This window comes from Scardinius erythrophthalmus (genome assembly GCF_964197995.2).
Source record: "Scardinius erythrophthalmus genome assembly, chromosome: 3".
NCBI classification, from domain to species: Eukaryota; Metazoa; Chordata; class Actinopteri; order Cypriniformes; family Leuciscidae; genus Scardinius; species Scardinius erythrophthalmus.
Genome location: NC_138223.1, coordinates 18349389 through 18370346, shown reverse-complemented (window position 1 = coordinate 18370346; position 20958 = coordinate 18349389). Strand labels below are relative to the sequence as shown.

Below are 20958 nucleotides of genomic sequence, written 5' to 3'. Positions count from 1 at the left end.
TATATATGTATAAGTGGACTGTCTCTGCCTTCAGACTTTGACCAAACTAAATGCCAGTAGAAAGGTCTAGGAATGTCATTGATAGCTACAGGTGTCACAGGTTGGTAGTGTAAAACTCACGAAGATGAAGGAGAATAGTAAGGCAAGGCAAGGCAAGTTTATTTATATAGCACATTTCATACACAATGGCAATTCAAAGTGCTTTACATAGAAGAAATGAAAATAATAAAAAAGAAATAAGAATAATTAAACAGTTTAGAAAAATAAAATAAAATGCAGTACAGTACAAACAGTCGGACGAACAGTGGCAAAGTGCTCATTCAGTAAATGCATAGTTAAACAGATGTGTTTTGAGTCTGGATTTGAATGTGATTACTGTAGGAGCACATCTGATCTCTTCAGGAAGCTGGTTCCAGTTGCGGCTGGCATAATAGCTAAAAGCAGACTCACCGTGCTTAGAGTGAACCCTTGTAACCTAGTAATAATGGTATTTAATGACAAACTCTGGAGATCAGACAGGAAACATCCACTAACACATAACATAGACGAGAACAGACAGAGAATGAAGGAGAACACTGGGTATAAATACACAGAGCTAACAAAATGAACTAATGAGCTAATAGATGGACAACAGGTGAATCTAATGACTAAATCAAACACACACGAAAATTAGGTCACAGGGTAAACACAATGAAACATAACATAACCATAACAACAGGAAGCGCTTAATTACAGATCTGTCATCTAAAAGTTGTGCTACTAAATATCTAGTGTGCAGATAATATTGTCCAGGCTATTTTACGGTTACTGTATAATACTTTGACATCCACTCATTTTAGGTGTCCTTGCAATTCAAAGAAATGCACATCTGGAAAAATATATTTTTCGATGAAATATTCAGGAGTGAAAAAAAATCTGCTGTGCCAGCATGCTTGTGTGTATTGACCAGAATTGTTGGCTATTGAGACAGTGATGCTGGACACTCAGGGGCTCTAATCTGTCCCTCAGCCCTTCCCATCATCCTCATCTCTGAGGAGACCTTATAATGGAATGTCCCTACATAAAGTACTGAACGCGCCTCTGCTGCAGCAAGAGCCATTACACACAGCACCATGTGCACTTTTCCTCTGTAACAACTCAGATTTATGAGTTTCAAATGCCCTTAAGAAAGTATACTGCCGTGACAGAGCAAGGTCACGATAGGAGGCCCTGATCAATATTTGAATGAAAAGCCATTTGGGAAATTTTTAAGGCCTTTTCTCCCCCTCTCCTTCTTTCTGTCTCGCTCTCTCCCAGGGAACAACATCAGGAAAGTATCGATTGCTGGGGTCCAGTAGTTAGTCAGAGGCTATCTCCTTTGACTAACCCCTTAGCACTCTGTCACCCCCTCACCACTGTGATAGATTGTTACTCTCTGGGCCACAGTAATTACACGCAGCTCCAGTCGGGTCATTTATTTCAACATTTTCACCATTTACCAAAAAAATCTCCTTTATCTTTGTGACCCAGCAGTTTGTTTTTGCAGCGAAAGCAGAAAGAGGGACACATAAAATTCTCACTCCCGCCCTGGAGCACGATGGGGCATCCGTTACCCATCTCACCCATATATTTCTCTCTCACTTTCTTTCTATTTCTGCTTTCACTCTCTAGTCTCCCCTTTTTATTCCCTCCTTCTCTGACATTCTCTCTTTTCTTCTTTCTTTTACAGTTTTCTGACTTCTCCACTCTTGCTTTTTAAAATCATGAATAAGTGATATATATTTTAATGTTAAAATATATTAAAATAGAAAACTAGAAAAACATTCTTTTAAATTGTAAGAATATGTAGTTGTACTGTATTTTTGAAAGACCTCCAGAAAGACCCCAAACCTTTGAATGGTATGTTGTACTACCAGTTAGCTTCAATGTTCATTTTTACAGCAAATTGTGGTTTATTTTTAGTCATAAAATTATGATTAAAACACTATTTAGTTTTAGTCTTATTTTAGTCACCTGAATTGTATTAGTTTAGTCTTAGTCGACTAAATCTATTGTAAATAAAATCAGTCAGTAAATAAAAAAAGAAAAAAATAAGAACAAATACATACAATAGGACAAAGATACAATTTAAATTAACAGTGCTTTAAGTTTGTCAAATAGGTCTAACAGTAGTTATCGGGTAAGAAACTACCTACAGAAATTAAGTAATCAAATGTAAAATAACAGTGCATAGTCGTCCATGTATAAACCCTTATTAAAGCTACTAAAGTTATTCAGTCAAGAGCAGTGAGTGATTTTCTCTGTCTTTTGTTGTTCGAATTAACATTAAGGACCCAGACAGCAGCAGCAGGATTAAGATACTATCACTTTTAAAATCCAAATCCCAGTAGAACAATGTTATGTGTTTTGTTGACTTTGTACTTGCATTAATCCAAGTGTTCCCAATAATGTTTAAATTCAGTGAAATCAGCAATTTTAACCAGTGTAGAAGCCCGTGTCATTGCGACATCATATCTCTGTTACCCTCGATTTCCGGTTTTACTACCGTATAAACCATCGAAACACCAAAGAAGCTTTAATATATTATATGTTACATTAGACAGGTGAGCAACTGTTTGGATACCTTTATCAGGTTAGTCTTATTGATTGAATTTCTTGTTTTCTTGATTTACTGTGAGTAACATGTTTGTACCATGCCTCAGAGACAACATTATTTTGCCAAGTGGCTAACATAGTACAATCAGAAAGAGCTATATTTGTAGTACCAGTAATGCAGCATTCTCTCCACCATACAATATATTTTAACTGCATGCCATTTAGCAACACAAGTCATCCAGCTTTTATTAATATGATATTATAATATCAAGTTCAAGTTCAGGGAAGAAGACGTAACGTAAACGCATCTTTAATCGTAAAATAAACAAACAACAAAACAAAAGAAGCGGCAACGACCGACTGCGGCAAAACATAATGAACAGCAACGCAAAATGCCCCAGGCTCTGCTTCATACCACAGTAACGTTAATAAAACTTTAATACATTAGCTTATCCGTGAATATGATTTCTGCCTGGGTCCCGTCAAATTGCTTTCCATCTGCTGTGGAGGTGAAGACGACACCTCCCATGAGTCCACGCTCATTCACGGTGTCATCAAGCTACGCCTTTGTTATTGTTTTGAATAAGTAGCCTCTAGCGGCAAAACTTACATACTGTGCCTTTAAGACATAACCGACTGTTTAAGCGAATACTCGCCAAAACAGCTGCCTTCCTTTGAAGCAAGAAGATGCAAAAGAGAACTCAATTCAGCACTCGTCAGAGAGGCGGCTATCTGTATCAGATGTGCGAGTCCCAAATTGAGTTCTCTTTCGCGTCCTCCTGCACTTAAATAGTTTAAAACTGCTTTATTGTTTAATTTGGCAAAACACTTGCAAATGCATGATAAACTTTTGTCAATTTTTTTCGCTGTCCAGGACCGTTGTGCAGTCTTAATTTTTACAAAAGGTCTTGTTTTCCTTTACTTAAAATGTGAAATTTATACACGTCTGTTTTTCTCTTTCTCACATATGTTGGCTTTTTTAAAACGTTTTATAATACATGCGGCAGTTGTATGCTATTAACTCTCTGGGTAGATCAGTACGTTACCATTCAAATGTGCGCATCTAACCTCCCTACCACACAGACTCATTGTAATTGAATCTCTACCCAAATAATCCCTCCCTAACATTTTCATCTCATACTTATTCATTGACGGAAAAGTCAGTAGATCCTGTTAGTCAATAGAATTTTCTTTATAGTTTGTCACGTCTCGTCTCGTTTTCATCAGTGAAAAAGTCGTTGACGAAAAATATTTATTTAAACAAAATTAATACTGTTTAGCTTTGTTAACCATTGTTAAATTCATTGTGGCATTCAGTACTTAAATATAAATGAAATATTTATATATATATATATATATATATATATATATATATATATATATATATATATATATATATATATATATATATATATATATATATATATATATATATAAAGTAAGATATAACTAATGAATTTGTTTTGTATACATGCATATTGCCACCACAATTGTTGAATGAACCATTAGTATTAAATAATTTGCAATAGAGTAAATTGATTAAAGTTTGAACGTTTCATTATCAACCCCTCTTTGGTCTGGGAAAATTATTGTTGAAAGAAGCTTGGTCTCTGATAAATGTATGAAACGCAAATTAAAAGACCACATAGTAAGCAATACATGAATAAATACAAACCAGTAAAATGCAGAAAAAAAGCCATTTGTTCTCACTTAACATGTAGCACAGATGCTCTGTCACTGATGTCATTATCATGTGCTGCTCTTGACCTTGTCTACCTTTAGAAGAGACATTAGCATATACTGCACAAAGTCAACATCAATGCCACCGAGGAACACAGATGATTTCCCTTGCTCTGCATAGACATGGCCACCTTAATCAGACACAGTCAACCTGATTTCCTCTCTCAGTTTAATTTGAGACTCCAGGCGGCCACACAACTACCGATTGCCTGTACTTTGACGGAGAGACCGGCACTTGCCATTCTTCTGCATGACAAATATTCAATTCATCCATTCAGTTTTCATAAACACATGGCTTATGCAAATCGTTTGAAATAATCTCAGCGATACAGAGCAATTTGAGCAGTGGCAATTGCAGGCATTAATGAAAAAGGCACATAGAGAGATGTGTTCACACTGACTGTAACTGCATTAATCCACAGGAAAAGGTTATAAATGACTGCAAGTTGTCTCTAAAATGCCCCGTGCAGGAGTGATGTATGAAACTTGTGCTCCATCTGGCCCGTTTGTTATGCTAAAGGTCACATCATTGCCATTTACATAATCTCCATGCCAGAAATGAACTCCAATGTAATATCCACCCAGAATACACATGCCTGCACATATGTATTGCTTTTGAACAGATAGACGGTTAAGAAACCATCATCACTCTTGCAGGATCATTTTGCCCTTTATGTAAATAATCTTGCATCTTGCGTCAGCTTTCAATATTTTTAATGGGTTTAAACTCATAACAGGCCAAACAGGTACAAATAGATTAGTGATTGATGTGTTTTTCTTCATGCTGATAGATGGCAATCATTTGTCATTGTCAAAAAAAGAACAATACAATATCATCATAGGAGTGCAGTCAAACTTTCACAGGCACACTGACAAAAGCAGCATTTTGTTATCGAGCGTCTGGATGCTTTTCCAGTAAAGATAAGCAGCATGGACCTCATAGAGAAATGACATTTTGAAGAATTTCTGGATGCATGGAAGGTGATCTGGAGTCTAATTTCATTATTCACTGTCAAGTATTTTATCAATGCCATTTTGGTGCGAGTCATTTTCATCCCAAAGAATGCATTGTTCTGCATTGAATGCATTGACTATTCTTTTTCTGTTCTTTTTCTTCCGTTACATTCAAGAAGCTCTAACAAATCTACGTAAGGATTATGCATCATTATATTGTCAAGGAATTATATATATATTCCTTATGTTTCCTAACAAACAATGTGATGTGTGTGTGTACAATACCATAAAAAGACCTGGTAATGTTGTGTGTTCTCAGCCATGTGCTGAAAAAGTATTTTCAAGCCTCCAGGCCTGTTGTTCTTGAGTGGGCATATGTGGGTATACTTGTTCCTGTGTGTAATTTAGAGCCTGTGTTTGCAGCGAAACCCTCGCAGGCTTTTATAACGCTGCTGGAGTGTGAGACTGATGCCTTTCTGAAGTGTGGCGGCACAAGCCAGCCTCTCTGTTTCAGCAACTTCCAAAAAACACCTCATTAATCCCACACGCACACACACACACACACACTCTGAAATTCTCAACACATGGCCCAATTAAATGCTTTGTTTATTATGACACCTCCCTCGAGTCAAGTAGACTTGAAGTGTGGCTTGTTTTATGCAAACCTACAATTTAGGAGCGCAATTGAAGCTTTAAAGAGGAGATTATAAAACATGACCCTCTTCTCTGTTGATTCTCTCTGTCCCACTGTTTACTGCTCGCTCTCCATTCTTTTTCCCTTATTCATTAACTCAATGGGTCGCCATCTGTATTAAACTGCATTACGATTCGCCCCCCGTTCATCATCTCTGTTGGTAAACCGGTTCAGATTTACAGCCAGCGACCCAGCACTTATTCTGGTACTGGGTGAGAAGAAAGACTTCAATTACACCTAACAGGCGCTTATAAAAGTCCTTGCTTGTGTTAAATTCTCGCCAAATGTGGTTTACATTAAGCACGTTCGGAGAAGGGTCTCAAGTGTTGCTTTCAGCATATGCAGTAAGACATTTCAAGTCCCCGCTGCCATTTACAGGTCTGTTTCCGTCATGGTTGTTTTACGAGCGTACTAATTACTAATTGCGCCCGTGCGGCGCGGATAGGTGCCTGGTTCTAGAGGCCTATTGTGTTTTCTAATTGTCGTTGTCTTGAGAAGGCGCTGTCGTAATTCCTGTTAGAAAACCCTTTTGGAAGGAGGGATGGATGGATGGGGAGGATGGATGAATAATTCATTAATGCTGTGAAAACACTTGCTGCGTGGAATGTGCAGCTGATTCTGCTGCTGGGATTGATAGCGGTTGAATTACACACACGCACACACTTCCTTGGCCTTCATTAGGGCTCTATTGTCACAGTGTCTGGGCGGCAGTGGAGGCTGTGAATGCGTTTCCAGCTGCTCGACTAATTGCAGTGGCCGGCATGGTGTTGTATTGCAGACAGATTGATCCTCTCTGTATCTCTGCTCTCTCAGAGACTGACAGGATAGGAGCTCCTTGGATCTGCTCTGTGCCTTCGGTAATCATTTTAATTAATGAACACTGGAAGCCAGAATGATGGAGTGGCTATTTACATGGAGGAAACTATCACATGCAAACACCTCGCTGCTACTTAGATAGAGGGAAATCTGTTCTCAGACAGACGGGACAATATGGAGTGAACCCAACTTTGTCTCTCTCTTACCAGTGTTTCTTCCTGTTGTTTAATGAAAATGTGTCTGCAGAGTTAGTCCGGCCTGAATTTTGCCATGGGATTGTGAATATTGCGTATATTTGTAATAATTCTTGAACCGAATTATTCACTATAACATGTAGGTAAATTATAATTATATAAATAATTATTGTTCCCACGGGTAAAAAGTTCCCAATTTTTTATCACTGAAATTGCAGCAATATTTTTAAAGCAGTTGAATATTACCAATATTTGACTTGCCATTTTTCTCACTTCCCAACAAGGGGTGTGCAATTTTGATGACAAAAAAATATTTTGTCAAAAACAATAATTGTGTGTTTTTGTGCAATGGACAGCTGACTCCCAAAGCTTTTCATATACTTCATATTCTGTGTGGTGGTTACTTCACAGCAGTGACAGAAATTAACTTTTTCAATAATGTGCGATATTTGCTACCTTAAATTTATTTCCAGTGGCATTTTACCTTGAACACCCTGCTATTTTGTCAGTTCTCCCACTTGGAAATCATGGAGGGGTCTGAAATTGTCATCGTAGGTGCATGTCCACTGTGAGAGACATAATCTAAAAAAAAAATCCAGAAATCACAATGTATGATTTTTTAACTATTTATTTGTATGATACAGCTGCAAATAAGTATTTGAACACCTGTCTATCAGCTAGAATTCTGACCCTCAAAACCTGTTAGTCTGCCTTTAAAATGTCCACCTCCACTCCATTTATTATCCTAAATTAGATGCACCTGTTTGAGGTCGTTAGCTGCATAAAGACACCTGTCCACCCCATGCAATCAGTAAGAATCCAACTACTAACATGGCCAAGACCAAAGAGCTGTCCAAAGACACTAGAGACAAAATTGTACACCTCCACAAGGCTGGAAAGGGCTACGGGGAAATTGCCAAGCAGCTTGGTGAAAAAAGGTCCACTGTTGGAGCAATCATTAGAAAATGGAAGAAGCTAAACATGACTGTCAATCTCCCTTGGACTGGGGCTCCATGCAAGATCTCACCTCGTGGGGTCTCAATGATCCTAAGAAAGGTGAGAAATCAGCCCAGAACTACACGGGAGGAGCTGGTCAATGACCTGAAAAGAGCTGGGACCACCGTTTCCAAGGTTACTGTTGGTAATACACTAAGACGTCATGGTTTGAAATCATGCATGGCACGGAAGGTTCCCCTGCTTAAACCAGCACATGTCAAGGCCCGTCTTAAGTTTGCCAATGACCATTTGGATGATCCAGAGGAGTCATGGGAGAAAGTCATGTGGTCAGATGAGACCAAAATAGAACTTTTCGGTCATAATTCCACTAAACGTGTTTGGAGGAAGAAGAATGATGAGTACCATCCCAAGAACGCCATCCCTACTGTGAAGCATGGGGGTGGTAGCATCATGCTTTGGGGGTGTTTTTCTGCACATGGGACAGGGCGACTGCACTGTATTAAGGAGAGGATGACCGGGGCCATGTATTGCGAGATTTTGGGGAACAACCTCCTTCCCTCAATTAGAGCATTGAAGATGGGTCGAGGCTGGGTCTTCCAACATGACAATGACCCGAAGCACACAGCCAGGATAACTAAGGAGTGGCTCTGTAAGAAGCATATCAAGGTTCTGGCGTGGCCTAGCCAGTCTCCAGACCTAAACCCAATAGAGAATCTTTGGAGGGAGCTCAAACTCTGTGTTTCTCAGCGACAGCCCAGAAACCTGACTGATCTAGAGAAGATCTGTGTGGAGGAGTGGGCCAAAATCCCTCCTGCAGTGTGTGCAAACCTGGTGAAAAACTACAGGAAACGTTTGGCCTCTGTAATTGCAAACAAAGGCTACTGTACCAAATATTAACATTGATTTTCTCAGGTGTTCAAATACTTATTTGCAGCTGTATCATACAAATAAATAGTTAAAAAATCATACATTGTGATTTCTGGATTTTTTTTTTTTAGATTATGTCTCTCACAGTGGACATGCACCTACGATGACAATTTCAGACCCCTCCATGATTTCTAAGTGGGAGAACTTGCAAAATAGCAGGGTGTTCAAATACTTATTTTCCTCACTGTGTTTAGATGAATTTACAATGTAATTACAACTGCCTAAATAATGCTGAGATTAGTGTTTAAAAAAATGTTTGATTTTTTTTTTTTTTTTTTTTATGAAATGCTAATTTAAATATAAAATTAAGGTCGCAGTAACTCACTCACTTAAATCATCCGATTTGTTCAGATGGCTGATTCATTCAGGACCACTTTGTATTGCTTGGGGACGCACAATGGTTCTATGAGTTCACCTTTGATTTAAATTAAGGTCGCAGTAACTCACTCACTTAATTCATCCGATTTGTTCATATGGCTGATTCATTCAGGACCACTTTGTGTTGCTCGGGGACGCACAATGGTTCTATGAGTTCACCTTTGATTTCAATGAGGGTACGCACACCGGTCCCACCACTCTGCGTCTTGAGACTTGGGAGGCTGTTCAAAATATTTGTACAAACTGACTTCACCCTAGGCTGGAAGACTGTACTTTGTTAATTCTTGAAGTGGACTTTTGCCTGTATACTAGTGTTTAGTAGGGTTGGGTATCGTTTGAATTTTAGCAATTTCGATTCCAATTCCGATTCTGCTTAACTATTCCGATTCATATCGATTCCCAGTTTTGATTCAAATATGGTCAAAAAAGTCCAACATTTAGATATCAAACATAATTATTATGTCTGTTTGCAAAACATTCTGTTGCAGCTGCATACATGAACAAAAATCAGCAGCCTAAAGAACAACTAACTAATAAACTAGACTAACTAATATGAATTTAAAACATTATTAAAGACAAGTATACAGTCAGTAATACAATAAGATTAATACACAAATAAATGCAGCTGAACAGGAATTGAAATCAAATGTAAAATAACACTGCATAGTTTTCTTTTTATAAATAAAATATAGATTAATCCTTAAATTTACACAATTTATCTAGTCAAGATCAGAGAGGGATTTTTCTTTTGTTTTTTGATTAACAGTAATGAAACACAGCAGCAGGTTTATTAGGCTGCTGTCACTTACCTAATGTACAGATGCAGTATACTGTTACACATGTTTTCTTTCTCAACTGTTTACATTACAACAGTCATTACCAACTGTGTGTACGAGGATATTTTGACATCATTTTGTGTGTATTTGTGCATTCAAGTGCAAGAAACACAAAAGAGAGCCCAATTCAGTATTCATGCACTATATGAGATGTAGCTTTTTGTGCACACGCTCTGGATGAAAACGATTGAGTTCTTTTTCGTGTCTTCTTGTGCTTGAATGGTTGAAATCACATTAAAATGTGCACGCAGTAATCGATAAGTGGAATCGAAATTTTAATTTGTAACAAGTATCCGATTCGATTTTCGATTCCAAACCCTGATTAGATCAGACTGCTGTCTTGAACTTGAGAACACAAGTACAGAATGACGCACCCTGTGTGTGATAAGCTGTGAGACGTATGTGGTGCGGCACAACGCTTTTCGTCCAGTGTGCGACTGGAGCCCTATGATACGAGGCCAGTTTTTTTGTTTTTTATTGAGGTCAAAATTTCCTTTCAGCTAATCTTCAACATGTTTACCAGTAAACATTAATTTAGGAGTGCGCTGTATTTGTAAATTACAATAGCTATGTTTCCATCCAAAGTTGCGAATTTAACCTAATGCTCAGAATTGGAATATCACACAAAACATTTGTGAATAAAGCACTGTTTCCATCCAGTGAGTCGAAGAGAACAAAATAGTCACTTCCTGATAAACCGGTGCTAAATATCACTAAGAAAAGTAGAAGCCACTGTATGTAATATTTTTGTTGTATATAATAAATTACTTGTTTCTCAAAGTGCACAGACGAAATACAATAAACGTGTTTTTTTGCTTTCGGAAGCAGATGCTGCAGTTTGGCAACACAGTCATGTAAGAGAGTTCTCATAGGGAATTACACTGAACCACTTTGACGACTTTTCTCAGGCATTTCAGATACTGTGCAAAAAGATTGTTCTGCTGGTTAGTCCAGTTATGTCATCCCATCGTGCAAAGTCACTTTTTTTTTTTTTATGCGCATCAAGGAATTTATTTGGTGAATGTGTTTCCATCGTAGTTTATGTGCATGTTTTCTTATCAGATAAAAAATGTATCCGACTCAAACGAGCACATACGTTTTTAATTCACATTTTTAGAATTTATTTGCATCTAAGAGGTTACAAAAATGTATTTTATTTGTATGGTATCCACAAATAGTGATTGACATAGTAAAACTGAAATCCTTTCAATGGTTCTGAATAAATATATTTAAATAAAAGTTTTATTTAGGATATTTTAGTTCTTGATATACTTTACAACATGTTCTATAAGTTAAAAGTATAATTGCATAGAACAATAATATAAATATAGGCCAACACTTAACTGCATCACACTGGGAACATAATATAAGGCAAAGTAGGAACATAATATATATTTAGTTCCATCAGAACAGAATTAGTGGTCAGAATTGAGAAAAGCAGTTCTGTTGGATACACTTTTAAGGGGGGAAATGTTCAGGCCCTGGTTATTGTATTGCTGTTATATGCTGTAATTCTGCTATTTGTACATCAATCTCATTCATTAGTGATGAGGTGGGCCATTGAGCAATATTTTGATAGCATTTTCTTGGTGTTTTGTGCGTGTACTTGCTACAGTAGATCCTCATTCCTTGCCCACGTATCCGTTGTTACTCTAAGGACTTTTTTTTTTTTTTTTTTTTGGTTGTACTCATGTCTGTGTGTAAACATTTCCTTTGAAACATTTAACAGAAAGGCACTGCTGTCTGCCTGAGCCGTAAATGGTCTCTAAGGAGCTGTGCTGCTCCTGGAAAACTCACATCTCCCTTTGCATTACATCTCCTTTCCTGTCTTAAATAAATCAGTTATTAATGTCTCTTATTAGGCGAGTGTAGACTTGTTTTTATTTTCGCGTTTTAAGCGCTCTCTTCAGTTTCACGAGATGGGATTTGTTTTGAGCCTCTTGCAGTGGAGCGGATCGATCACACTTCTGAGAAAAAACCTGCACTGCCCCATACGCCGGAGAAGTCATTTTAAATGGGATTTTAAAATGTGTATTTTGCATGCCATAACTATTTCCAGAAGTATTTCTGTCTGTTTTTATTTCTCCTAGAATCATTAATTCTGAGAAGACTTGCAATACCACTAAATGATTTATCTATTTTCTCAACTCCTTCTTTCAATACTTTCTTTCTCTCCTTTTTTCCAGTTCTATGGTATTTTAGGTCATAATAGCTTGTTTTCTGGCGATTGTTAAAGTATGCGGGCGTAAAAAAAGAAGGTGAGCACTGGGGAGGACTCTTAAGTGGCCGTTATCCTGATTTATTTGGCCTGGGTGTGGAGGCCCTGTTGCACGATAAAACTTCTTCTCACTTCCACAGAACAGAATGGACTTAGAGAGTTATATTTCACCGCTCCTACAGTAAATCAGCCGGAGGACGGCTACAGAGCCACTGCTAAAGCCATTTGCTGTCGTTCCCCCACCAAGCCCCTATCGCTCGCTGGATCGCTGAGGATCCGCCAGCCCGCTCTGGGATCTGTGGATGGCATATGATCATTGATCTTCATTTTTGAGCCCAATAAGATTCACTGTAGCATTGTAGCATCGCATTCTACCTTAATCACACATCGTTTTTTCTTCATGTTCAAAATCAGTTTTTCTTTTGTGTGCATGCGTGTAATTAATTTATCACGCCGTTGTGCATTAAAGCAGAAAAAAGACTTTAATTTGATCTAACAAATTACACTCTTCCCTCCCCTAACCTGAAATTAGTTCTTTCTATTTCAAATTAAACAAGCTTTTGAAGATTAAACTCATTTATGGTACGGGAAATGTATTTTCCTTGTATCTCAGGGGGCTAAACATAATGAATATTTGAAGAGATTATTTTAATTAAAGTCCTTTGAATCTAAATGGGGTAATATGTTATAACTGTTCGCTTGACTCATTAAAAGTGAACCTGTTCACACACACCGAGAGAAAACACAAAAGCAGATGATGGGGAAAAAAAGAAAGAGATGGAGAGGGAGGATGAACCGGATTTTTCTTTACAGTGGTAAGAGGTGCAAATTGGAGAGAAAAATGGCTGAAGGCGAAGGACATTGAGTCAAATGTGCTCCCTCTTCTCTGCAGTCCTGCTTTAAGGTGTCCTGCTGGGCTCAGAAATGAGCCTGGAAACACAGCACTGCCTTATTCTCTCTCTCTCTCTCTCTCTCTCTCTCTCTCTCTCTCTCTCTCTCTCTCTCTCTCTCTCTCTCTCTCTCTCTCTCTCTCTCTCTCTCTCTCTCTCTCTCTCTCTCTCTCTCTCTCTCTCTCTCTCTGTCTGTGTGTGTTGTGTGAGTGTGCTGGATTGCTGTGTCAGCAGGCTGATTCTCATTGTGATGTATTTAGCTCTCATCTCACCTTCTTGAGGCAAAAATCTGGGTCTCCTCTTCAGTGTTACTCCCAAGGACAAACATTTCTGGAGTTTGTCTGCATCCCTATATATATATATATATATATATATATATATATATATATATATATATATATATATGAATAATTGCCTCTTGGTTAAAATTAATATTATTATTAGGATTCATTATATTATTTTACATTTTGTTTTGTTGTCTTACACCATGATTATTTTATTTTACATTAAAATACTTCTACATCAAAAATGTTTTACATTTTTTGGGGCCACTATATGTATCCATCTGATCACATAATGTTAATGTTGCTGAGATAATTAACAATAGAACATAGCACACCCAAATACAATAGTATACACAAGCAATAGAAAAAAAAACTTCTAAAAAGTTTAGATATTTAATAAAATGATTGACATTAATAGGATTCATGTTCTTTTAATATGTACAGTATGAAAATTTAAACAAAATAGACCCTTAAAACAATCTAAAAACTGAATGAAGAATACACATTTTTGGTATTTGGCAACAAATATTTTCAAAGTCCAGGTATATTTTATTATTAAACATAATTATTAGTATCTAATCATAGCAATTTTCTAGTTTGTGCACTTTGCGCTGAAGAATGTTGCAGCAAAACAAGGCCGGTATTATGCAGCGCTGCCTGTGCCACTTCTCACTGCATCGGCTAATTGCTAACATATGTGCCCCTCTCTCTCTCTCTCTCTCTCTCTCTCTCTCTCTCTCTCTCTCTCTCTCTCTCTCTCTCTCTCTCTCTCTCTCTCTCTCTCTCTCTCTCTCTCTCTCTCTCTCTCTCTCTCTCTCTCTCTCTTTCCCTCTCTCCCTCTCTCTCTTCCTCTCGGCAGCAGACCACGGGAGTTCTGGCGCCTGGACTACTGGGAGGATGACCTGAGGAGACGTCGGCGCTTCATCAGGAACCCGTTTGGTTCCACACACTCTGAGGCCACGCTCAAGGCTGCAGCAGAGCATGGTGGGTGATGCATAGTCACATGGTATCATGCGCTTACACTATTTCACACACAAATGCAGCCCAGTCTGTCCAGCTGTAATGCTTTAACCCGTGATAACAGGTACACGGCTGTAAAAATTAAAGCTAAAATCACTGTAAAACCTTTATAGTGCAACAAGCCTCTTTAAAAAAGAGACACAGTTACATTACATTCTCCCACTGTCCTGAGGTCTTTGTCTCTCAGATATTATGACAGTAATTTGCAGCTAATTTGTTTATTTTCCACGTGCAGTTCCTCTCATTAGCTTGGAAATTTAAGTATCGCTAATTGTTCTTAAATTGTCACTGTGTTCCTTCCTTCCCATGCATGTCAGCTGCTGGTATTAAAGGTAAGTGAAGTTGTGAAGTTAATGGGAGAGCTAGTGGCAAAGGGCTTGGGTTAGATGTGTGTGCAGCAGTGTTACAAGCTACTCATCTTTTAATGAAGTTAACTATTTCAAAAGAGTAGTAGTTTGTAGTTTATTTACACTATGTGCTACCAACAGAAAATAATGAATTATGTTTAATCTATTTAAGGGGGGATTGCCCTAAAATACATAAGTATTATATAATTCATAGCTGTATTTCTCTGGGGTTTTTTTTTAGATTGATTAACAAATTTATTCAAATTGGGGTGACAGCATGGGAGACACAAAATTACTTTTGTGCAGAGATTTGAATCAGTGAACCATTTCTACTGGTTCAAAATAAAGAGCAAAACAATGTGAAAACGTTATGTAGTGTTTTGTCATGCTACTCCACTAACATGTGTAAAGTAACTTAGGATAAAGTAAAGCTTGTGTTACTGGAAAAGCTACACTGTTAAGAAACTAGCAAGTTAGTAGCGTCACCAGGTGTAGTTAGTGACTCCCCAACACTGGTTTGTACTATTTTTGTCGATTGTCGCAGACAGTATCTAGTAAAATGCATCATAAAATCTGAGACGCATTACAGCTATAGTTTACATGACAGCAAGGTAAAAATTATGAAGAAAAAATAATAATTTTTTTTGTTATGTCGAAAAACACTTTTTGAATGTCTGAGTTAAATTGCACTAGGGATAAATAGGATAAACTAGGATAAACTAAAAGAAAAATATTTAGATAAAAGATCTCATTTGTAGCATGAAAAGATATTTCTGCAGAGCTTGCATATGTAGGCAAAATATTGTTGCAAATGTAGTTTCCTTTTGCATCTAATACAGAAAAAATAGATGAATGCATTTTTAATTATTCTCTTGTTTAAGAAAAGGAATTAAAAACAAGTGCCTTTAGTTTTCCACCCAGAAATAACTAGATTTATATGAAATGTGCATAATTTATTCATAATGTATTTCTCATTATATTTTCTTTGTTTAATAAGTCATCTCATTTGAAATATGCATCTTATAATCCATAATGAACTCCACATATTGATAACAATTTAATGAGTTATTCATTTTAGATTGGTGTTTACCATGCTATCAAAAGTAAAGTTGAGGTTATTAAACTCATCAGGGGCTCGTGTTCCCTTTCCTAGCCTCATTTAATGTTGTTATTATTGCATCTCTGTACAACACATTCTCCTCGTATTTAAATGTTCAAATTTAAACATGAAGGGACAGCCCTGCCCTGTCCCTTCATTCACTGCAGCAATGCATACAGCATATGAGAGTTCAAATGTTTTACAGACTCCTTAACAATTTTTTTTTATTATTTCTTGATGAGTTTTTAGCCACACCTAGAGATAGCAGGCTTTACAATCATTGCCATTCAGTACTTAGACTTGAGCAGCTTAACCTATTGCACCCCTCGGAAACGGGGCCATTTCTGAGAAAAAAAAAAAATGTCTCCAGTATGTCACTGCTTAGTCCCCCCTTAGAATGACACAGGTCCTCAAGACAAACGACCAATGTGACAGAAGTCAATAAGAATGTGATCTAAAAGCAATAAGTGCTCAGAATCCCAGCATCCTCAGAGACCGATGTGCCGCCCTAATGGTCATAATATGCAGCTGGATGGAGGGCCCTGAGGGGAACCAATGATTTCTCTCTTTTTGCTTCGTCCTCTACGTTTTCTTCTCTGTATTCTTCCCTTTTTCTTTCGCTAACTTCAGACTTGGTTAAGTTCAAGTGTTCCTCAAGGAACACTTTGAATCGTCTTTGAAATGGAACCTAAAACTTTGAGCTCTTAAAACCCTTCATTATACTCTTCCCCAGTGTCCATCCACCACAGGAAACCATCAATCCATCCATCAAGTATTTATGTGCATATATTAATTGTCTTTAACTTTACCTAAAAACCTATACTGGACAAACACAAAAACAGCTATTATGACTCAAGAGCATATTTCCTAAATAATTGAGTATTTTAGTATTAAAGTAAATGATTCTAAACTCATAATAAGTTGGGAGGGTGGAAAAGCGAATGGACAACTGAAAGATACTTAAGCAGTTAAATAGCATTGCTGCTCATAACATTGATGTTTGTCTGCCCCTCTCCTCCATAGAAAGCTTGTGTCTTTTCTGCTGACCCTAAATTTGTTGCGGAAGTGAAATGAAAGTCTCGGGCAAGATCTCAAGTTTTCAAACAGTGCACAAGGGTCATATCTGGCTGTGATTATCTTCATGACATGTGGAAGAAAGTCATGATTTATTTATTTATTTTTTAAGAAACTATTTTAAGTCACTTTCAGCAATCCGGTATTCTGATAGGGGTTTTGCTCTATACTTGGTATAAAAATGTAACATTTGGACTTGTAAGGCATAGCAGTATATAATCTTTTTTTTTTTATAACAGACATGCCCGAGCATTTGAAAGAAACAGCGTTTCTACTTGATGAATATAGAAAGGCTTGCTTGCAAATTATTTTCGTTTTCATCACTCAGAATATATCATCATATCTAAACTTCTCCTTTTGGCACGCACAATTGCGATCATTCATCGCCAGCCAGGAAACAGTGGTAGTTTGGTAAGATATGTATTTATGGCTGGAAAGCACCCTCTTTTCTGGAGACTGATTTGGCCAGGTGGGGCCTACGGTGTTGGGCGAGTGTAAATACCTGAAGACTAATGTCTCTGTTCCTGTGATCAATAAGCACCTCCTGACTTCACTCCTGGCTGCACTTGTGTTAAAAACAAATTTGTTAATTCTGACAATTTAATTGCTTTGCCTCCGTAGTTGCATATAAATGAGCATTTGAACCTGCACGGAAAAGGGAAACAGAGCTTAAAAGTGTAACGCAACTGCAAGTATTTACATTAGCATTTGCTGAATGAGGGGAATGAATGAGCTATTTAAGTAAAGCTGATGTATGAATGTAATCTTACAACATGGGTTTTTGACTCGTTCAGGGCACTTGTAAATTTGTTGTTCAGTCCATTTTTTTTTTTTACTTTTTTTTTAGTCTACTAGGGATCCAAAGTTTGATTGGACAGCATTATTTAAGTGGATGTGCAGAATGCATGGATAATGCCACAACAGAGGTCTCATATGATTTCAAAGCCAAAAGTAAACTTCAAAGGAAGTGCTTTTGTTTTAAAATAATTGCTAGACTTCCAAATCTACTTATCTTATTATTGTGATTCATTTTCATGTTTTTTCTTCCTTTATTCTTTTACTGTCTGATATCTTCTCTCTAAGCTTTCTTACCTATGCTTCTCATCAGTGTTGGTAGCACTCATCAAGTTATTACATTAAAAATGCAGCTGGACATCACAACGTTTCCTTGAAAATTGTGATTTCAAATAATATATATACTGTAGTTTTATTTTGAGTTATGTGTATTCAACATTTTTAGCAGTTTGGCCTGTACTGTCTCACAAAGAAAGAATTGGGAAGAAGTGACTGCATTTCAACTAGCTTCAGACACAATCGTAAATGTGATTAAATGTTATTGTGGCTGAATGCACAGAAGTAACACCGTTTTTTTTTCTGTCACATCCTTGTGTCCACTCGGTCTGCTGTGAGCACACGGGCATGTGGTATGTATTAGGAAGCTGGTAGTAATTTCACTGCTGCTAACTACAAATTCTCTTGGGAGAGTTAATTACAGGAAGACCGTTCTAAATATCAGTGCGCCAGCATACTTTCCATGACAAGAGATTTCTTTGCTCTGCTTTTCTAATGGTTTAGAGCTCTATTTATAAAGAGTTGTCTCAGGGTTTTGCTTCAAGTGCAAATGCAAACCCCCTCAGGTGATGTATCTGGAGACAGGGGTCAGAGGTCACATGGCTCTGCGTCCACACAGTTCTGGACTGGACTCTGTGTAGCTCCAGTAGGCCGTCACCTCTCTCTGTTTACATAGATGAAGGATTGCCTTTGTTTCTACTGTAGACCCATTTTTGCCCCTCACTTGGGAATGCAGTGTTCTGTAAATGTTTACAGATTACCATTTTTCTTAAATAATCTATGCGGAACCTCAAGTCATGTTCTGTTGAAATCAGTCAGGGCCACTCCTGATTTTTGTCAGGGGGAAGCTTGGCATATGGAGCAGAATATGGGCTTGCAGTTTAATTGCAATTCAAAACGACTTAATGTTAACAATTAGATCTCTTATCAGATATTAGTTATTATTTTCTATAACATAATCAAGCACATCCTTTGTAAATTTTCTTTACTAATTGAATCATAAAGTAGGCTATATCATGTCATGAACACTGTCAGCTGAATGCATATTTTTTTCTTCTTAACATGTCTTAATTATCAGGTAAAATGACTATTTTGAAAGAAAAAGAACTGTGTTCTAAATAACCGTCTGGATATTGTGCAATTTCAGCTACATCGTTTATGCAAATCGACTTATTTTAATCAAATACACTATGAATTTCTCCATGACAATTCACCGTCATTATGCAAATGAGCTGTTTTAATATTCTGACTATTAAAATAATGCAAGTGATGTTATATGTTAAATGTTATAGATCAGATCCAAAGAATAAATAAAAAAAATTAAATAGCGGCTCGTATATGGTGGTGTTGTCATGTTAACTTGATGCCATTTAGGACAGAAAAATATATATTACACCCTATTAATAGTGTTTAAAACGTATATTCAGTGTTTAGAGTTTTAATATAAAATATAAAATAATCATATGCCTATAGGCTATTTTAAGCTTTTGTGCCGTCAACTTACCTGAGTACACGTAAACTGACAGTCGTTTAAAGTTTTTGCGCGGTTACGCTTGAAGGAATGTGATGTTTTGTTTTGTGCAGCTCCAGAGGAGGACGTGCTGAAAGGCAAACAGTCCATCAGGAGTTCAGTGCTGGGGAAGCAGAACTCAGAGAGTGAGCTGCTGTTGGAGGACGACGACACTCTCTCATCCTTGGAGGAGAAAGAGTTGGAGAACCTCACAGGTAAAGAACAGCCGCCTAGCGACGCACAAACTAGAACGCTTCTGTATGTTATAGAACGATCCTGCAAATAAATGAAGCTCTCTATGCTGGACGCGCGCTCTTAGCCAGCACCGTTGATAACGGCAGCGTTCTGGTTTGTTTCGTTGCGCCCCAGCAGTGTCACCCCCCTTCTCTTCAGCCGTTAATAGGGGGATCACACCATTATCTGAGGCAGTCCTCTCATTAGCTGCCTGTGATCGGGTTAGATTTGAGTGAGGGCCGAACAGCGCTCGAAGGCCCACAGTCATGACAGGAGTCTGCAGTGAGCTAAGGTATAAATCCCTGCTTTAAAACAACTAATAGGCTAATCAAATTATTTGGACTAGACTACGCTGGTTTAAATAGATGGGTTAAAATATAAACGAAAATTATGGTTAAATTTGTTCTACATTCATTATTAGCCAAACAACACACTTGTATTTGTATCTCTCGGCCTGTCGGGCCAAACGCAGAAATTTTGTTTCTTCCGAAAAAAAAAAAAAAAACGCTTATATTTTTCAATGGTGAAGTAAAAATAGATATCTCTAAAAATGTTTTAAATAACATTTTAATGACTATTTTAAGCTTTTAACAGTGTTGAATTTAAAGTACGAAAAGCACGAATGACATTTAATTATATTAACACAATTGTATTTTTTAGTTGGTTAGGCCCTATAAGTGGTTTGACGCGGAGTTCGCAAAATTGCAAAAGTGTTGGCCTAGCTACACATTAATAATCTGTTCATCCGAGCATAGCCTAAATCGGATTTTATTTGATCTATTTTGACTCGTGTTGTTTTCGTCATTAACGCGTTTATAAATGTTTGATCTCATTTGGGCTGTCGGTCTGCCCTATATGCCTAATAAAAGACAGTCTCTCTCAAATAAAGTGCAAATTATCGTGGAGATTCAGGTCGTTGCCGATCATCTACTTAGCAAGCTGTTTGATTCCGGTGTAGGCTAATTGAAACGTGTTCCGGTTTCGAAGGGAGGAAAAAACATGTTATTTCTCAGCCGTATTACATACTGATGAACTTATCTGATCATGCCATGCGTCTGTGAGTTGAAGGGTGCTTGGGGAAATCAAACACGGGCTTCTGGTCGTGCTGACTGCAACGGCAGTTTGCAAGCGCAAATCCGAT

General features: G+C 37.5%; 1 protein-coding gene across 2 annotated transcripts in view; it reads left to right on the top strand.

Annotated features, from left to right (window-relative positions):
- Positions 1-20958, top strand: part of lrba (LPS-responsive vesicle trafficking, beach and anchor containing) — a 275018-nt gene that overhangs the window by 155794 nt on the left and 98266 nt on the right. For both annotated transcript variants that reach the window (XM_081361109.1, XM_081361108.1), the window contains exons 37-38: positions 14322-14446; positions 19658-19798. In XM_081361109.1, the coding sequence (XP_081217235.1) occupies positions 14322-14446; positions 19658-19798 (266 nt within the window). The remainder of the gene's footprint in view (positions 1-14321; positions 14447-19657; positions 19799-20958) is intronic.